This window comes from Pteropus alecto, unplaced genomic scaffold (assembly GCF_000325575.1).
Source record: "Pteropus alecto unplaced genomic scaffold, ASM32557v1 scaffold81, whole genome shotgun sequence".
Taxonomy (NCBI): domain Eukaryota; kingdom Metazoa; phylum Chordata; class Mammalia; order Chiroptera; family Pteropodidae; genus Pteropus; species Pteropus alecto.
In genome coordinates, this window is record NW_006433378.1 from 21,386,536 (window position 1) to 21,392,135 (window position 5,600).

Sequence of the window (5,600 nt, forward strand, 5' to 3'; positions counted from 1 at the left end):
ATAAAAGCAACAAAACAAGGGAAGGGGGAGGGGAGCATACAAACTACTGGTAGGGCAGAGATTAAAAGCTAGAACTCCTGCCTTCCTCTCCAATTTTGATGGGGTTATTGGTTTCCTTTTTAAAAAAATTTTTTTAAAAATTTTGATAGCATTGTGTTCTGTCTTTCCTATGGTCGAAACACTTCAGATTGTAAAGGCTGCTGCTGATACAACAAATAAGTGAGAAATCAATCCTGACACCCCTTGCAGAGAGCGGGTAACTGAACAGCTTAATTTCCTAAATAAGCAATTTGCAATATTATTTACCATTTAACGGCCCACTGACTTCTGTAGGGAGTAATAAAGAGTGGCTATATCCCAAATGCTTACAATTCAGTTGGTCATTTTTTACCGAATAATGCTCACAACTCTGCTGATTTAATCGCTACTGAGCAATAGATGGGGGACCCCAGAAAAGGACCTGCCACTCGTGAGCCCAAAGTGCAGGGGTGACCCTCTTTCTCCTGCTATTTTCCTGAGACAGCGCAACCTCTTAGATTTTTCTGCTTGTAAAGACCCTGGGTAGCCCCAAAGCACCCACCCCACCCCGCATGCTCCAGGGCCGCCCAGGTGCGGCACACCTGGAAGGAGGCAGCCCTAAGTCCCACCCCACTCTCAACCCCTCAACTGACAGCGCAGCAGGATGCAGTTGGTGTCCTCTTGACTGGTCACCCAGCTCAATGAGTCACCCAGTGGTCGTCGGCAGCTGGAGCACAAAAAAACCAGCGGTCTGTCTTCCTCCTCCGCGGGCTCCGCAGCCTCCTGGCGCTGCGTCCTTTCTGCGCAGGCCACAGACGCGTCCCCGCTCAAAGAGTTCCACATGTTCGTCCACTTCTGCTGCAGCGTGTGGCGGCTTGAATCCTCCGAGAGTCGCCGGTTTAATAACGAGGGATCGCTCCACGTGCCCTTGTCGCCGCTCGCACAGCTGCCACATGCACAGCAGGTGGAGGAGCATTCTTTGCAACTATCCCGCGACCAAACACCCGCCATTACCTACAAATCGCCCGCGCCGCGAAGCACCACGGGAGAAAAACGCCTCCGCGCATGCGTGGGGCGTGGCGAGACGACGGAGGCCAAGAAGGGGCCGCGGCATTAGGGGCGGGGCCTGAGGGAGGAGAGACGGGAGAGCAGGCCGCTAGTGCGCATGCTCGCTGTCGGGCTGAGCTAGACCTTCGCTGCGCCTGCGTCAGGTGTTTCGTCGTTTAAAAATTGAGGTTGCTGGAGTTGTGACAGTTTACTTGAGCAGCCACTCACGTGGGAGGGGCAGTGTCTTTGACAGAGTTACGCGCCCCAGACTGACTTACCAACCGCTGACCGAGACCTTCACTGTGGTTGCTAAAGCGAGTATGTCGTCCCCAGTAGCACCCAGAGATAGAGGAGTTGGGGCTCATCTGCTTTCTATGGCCTCGTCTGTCCCCGAGATGTTACGGCCCTTCAAACTTTAGCGTGCTTAAGAATCACCTGGGAGCTGGTTAAAACAGATTGCTGGGCCCTACCGTCCCAGATCTGGTTCAATGGGTTGGTGGGCTCAAGAATTTGCCTTTCTAACAAACTCCCAGGTGATAATGATTTTGTCAATATTGGGAGCTCCACGTTTCATAGCACGGCTCTAATTTGTCTCCCAAATTTTCTTGAGGTGGAAAAAACAGGGGTTTGGTGGGGAAGCCACCCCATCACACGTTCCCTTTGTGCTGGAACGAGACCCTGGAAAGGGCCCCAGATTCAAGCCAGCCCTGCAAGGAAAAGGCTGAAGAAGCACGTGTGTGCAGCAGCACCGTTGCAGGAAAGCATGGCAGTGCCTCTGCTGTCTGGATCCCGAAGCCACTCGCCCCTTGCACGAAGCCTCCCTTCTGTGTGATAAGCACACACTTCCTCAGCTGCCCCAGAAAGCCAGCCTCTGACTTTAATACCACAAATCATGGCGGGAAAGGCTGATGGGGAGCTGACCAGGTGCATCGTGGGCAACTTGGCAGTATATCTGGAAAGAAAAGTGCTCCCCAGGACAGGGTCTGCTCCTATGACCCTTTGGGTGTGCCCTGAGTCACTACCCACTTGGCTTGGTCAGATAAACTACATACATTTTACTTCCAATTTTAGTGTCCCTGGCTTTGGAGTCAGAAACCTGGGGTTGATCTACCCTTCCACAAGGTAGTAACCAAGGTTGTAACATTGTAGAAAACTGGAAAGGCTATTTGCCTTCCCTAGGTCCGATTCTTCAAAGATTAAGTGGGTCAGTACTGCACCGGGGTTGGTATGAAGATCAAGAGATGTAATATGCATGAAAATACTTTAGTTCACCATGCCCTTGCTAATCAGCCTCCACCTGGAGGAAAATGCTTCAGATATTTCAGGTTTTTATTTCACCCACAGAATTGCCTTCCCTCCTTTTGCTTCTTTTGCGCAGGCGAGCCTGACCTCCCTGGACTGCTGCTGTCAAGCAAAAACGCTCTGGTACAAGGTTTGTAAAACCTACGTATGTTCTTTAAGTAAGTGGGTAGTAATCTCGGAATTTAAGGGATGATCTCTTTGCCTCGGACTTTGGGTTCCCATTGGCAACACTTAAATTTTCTAGTAGTCTGTCCCAGTAAAGAAGAAATGCCAAGCTGAGATGCCTGAGCAGTTTCTCACCAATACACTTTTGCCTTGGTGAGCCTGTTCCTCCATTAATAATAATAATAATTATTATTATTATTATTATATTTTACAATTGTATTGTTATAAAGACTAATGTATAAATATTATATGTTAAATCATTTTCTTTGACCTAAAAGTTTATTTTTTCTTCTGATTTTAAAAGAAATTAAAATATTTTCATGGGAACCTAAAATTATACCATGGGCCCTAGGCACCGTGCCTAATAGAGAAGTCAGCCACAGTGCAAACAAACTCCTCTATAGTTCAAGTATTATGAATATGTAATATTTAGGTACCCACAAAGTCATATTTTATGTGGGGACAAAGTGAGATGTTTGAGTAAGATGACCTTGGACTGGGAGGTTTTATTGGGCAACCTGGACAGCCATTCCCATTCTTCCTCTTAGTTATACAACTAGGAGGTTTGGATAAGAGTGAATCAAGCCATCATCACGTCCACTACCATCACCACCAATTCTAGGAATGGGTCCCCACAGGTTTAACCCAATCTGGATAACTCATCTCTCTTCCATAGTCATTGATGGCTTCTCCCCCAGTCTTAAGGAACCAATTACAGGTTCCCAGGTGTTCGGGGACACAGTGACCAGCAGGAAAGGCTGGCTATTGAGCTGTTTTAGTGGCACAACAAAGGTGAGCCACGTAAGTTGTCAACCAGATGCGAACTTTTCTGGTGGATAGGTCACCTACAATCTTAAGTTCTGCCCAAGAAGATAACCTGGAAGGATGAAGATTCTCCAGCAGCAAGCATCCACGTGTGAAAGGGGCTCTGGAGAACCAAGACCTGGGGGAGTGGCCAGCCCCAGGGGAGACCTTCCTGGGTCGTGGGTGTGCAGCTGGGAGTGGGAGTGCACGGAATTTCTAAGGGGCAGTAGAGAGAGTTGAGTCTGACCATGCCAGGCCAGAGGGTGCAAAACCAGATTGTAATAGAACCAGTTCAAATGAAAACTACCCTGACTGCTTTGTCCCCTATTTTAACCTAGGAATGGAAATAGAAGGGAATCGGTGAAGTGAGAGAACAAAGCCAGCCACACACCCTTCCCCCACTAGAGGCAGGGGCCTACCTACATGTCCTACCTGGGGCAGGAGGACAGTTCTTATCCTGGAGTGAAGACTGCAGTATTGATCAACATGATGGATTGGATACTATCATTCTGTCATTGGTATTCTGTTTGCAAATAAAGTGGCTGCAGAATCGTCTACTCCATACGAGGGTACTCAAATTCTGATAATATGAGGAGAAATTCTTTACAAAACATCAGATAACAAAGAGAACCTCGAGGGATAATGCAGGAACCCAAGTTAACAGCATTGGAGCTGACACCACCCTTTCCTTGTCCCAAAGGGATGTGGAGAGGGAGAGGTTACAAGAACCCAGAATGAAAAAGAGTTGTGAAGAACAGACCACCTTAGCGGATCACCCTTCCATCAAAGGACACCGCCAGATGAGGTGACCTCACAGGGAGGGAGGCAGGAGATTAAATTCCCAGACCTTGTTCTCATCCCTCCCTTCAGTTTCCTTCTGGAGCTCCCCGTTGTCCAAATCCAGCTGCAGTCCAGAGGGCACAGAGCATATCGATGTGATGGACGTGAGTCAGGATGGAGAGCGGATCTGGAGGGGCAAACAGAGGAACCCCACGCACAGACTGCCCCTGTCTTCATCCAGGGCTACCGCATAGGTTCTAAGGACACAGTAGGAAGCAAAATTCAAAATAGAGTTCCATTTTGATTTCATCCTTCAATCCTTCTTGGCCAACATACCTGTTGCTTGGACTACTTGATTGAACCCTCATTTCTGGCTGGGTTTAAAAGCCTTGGTGTAAATGAACAAATGCTAGTCTGATTTAATATCAGTGGCTAGCACTAGGGGAGGGGCGGAGAGGGAGAGGGAGGAGGACAAACTGCAACCGGGGAGAGAAGGAACAGAAAAAAAGGGGGAGAAGAAAAAAACGAGACCTTGATAATTTTGCTGGAAGAATTTATGGCTTTTTAAAAGAGCTCTAGCAATTTGGGGAACATAGGAAATTAATGGCTACTGATTACAATCATGGACTAGATTTTAATTGCCTGCACTTCTTTACAGTTACCCATAAGAATGACAATGAATTGTGATTACAGGTCTCTGGAAGTCAGTCGTCTGTTCCCTTTAGTACTTAGAGAGTTGGCTGCAGCTGCATTTGAGGACCATTTGGTCCAACTCTTACTGGTAGAGATATGTCTGGGAGCCAAATGGCACCCGCAGCCGCCTTCCTGACCAGCTGGCACCAAGAGAATGCCATGCTGCACACTGAGCCCCAAGGGACCTTCTGCCATAATCAGAGCCTTTCTTAGGGGGAGAAAATGTGCTGTGGGAAAAGTACGGTAAGATATTTATATCTGTGTTCTAGGGGTGTAACAATGACTACAGGAATATGCTTCATCTTTTTAAAAATCCTCGGAGGCAGGATATTCTTTAAATAGTTCTGTTTCCCTCTCCTAGTAAATGTGTGGAATCACGATTTTCCGGTCTTTAACAGAGATATCTAATTCTCCTGCAAGTTAAAAAAGAATGAGAAGAACATGTGATTTTCAGGGAAAAAAAAATCATAATATATTTGAGCTGGGACAGGGATGCTTAATCCTCACTCTATAAATAGGAAAGCTGAGATCCGGTGTGGTTCAGAAGTCATGGATCTAGTTAGCAGCACAGATTAGCGGACATCTGGGCTGTTGTATGTCTAGCACCCTTTCCCTCTTCTTGGGAAAAGTGCTCCACCTTTCTCCCCCGCTCCAGCAGTGTGGCTGTGGGACGGGGATGCTTCTCATCTCCAAAGTCTTCACCACTCCCATCCCATCCCAGAGGTAGGCTATGTCCTAGTTTTCTGATCAGTCTTAGCCATCACCTTCCTGGCCCCATCTCTAGGTTCTAG

At 47.7% G+C, this 5,600-nt stretch overlaps 1 protein-coding gene across 2 annotated transcripts in view; it reads right to left on the reverse strand.

Annotated features, from left to right (window-relative positions):
• The window catches only part of MIS18A (MIS18 kinetochore protein A), a 13,164-nt gene extending 12,098 nt beyond the window's left edge, over nt 1–1,066 (reverse strand). For both annotated transcript variants that reach the window (XM_006908268.3, XM_025044241.1), the window contains exon 1: nt 672–1,066. In XM_006908268.3, the coding sequence (XP_006908330.1) occupies nt 672–1,029 (358 nt within the window). In that variant the 5' untranslated portion in view covers nt 1,030–1,066. The remainder of the gene's footprint in view (nt 1–671) is intronic.
• Between the last annotated feature and the right edge of the window lie 4,534 nt (nt 1,067–5,600).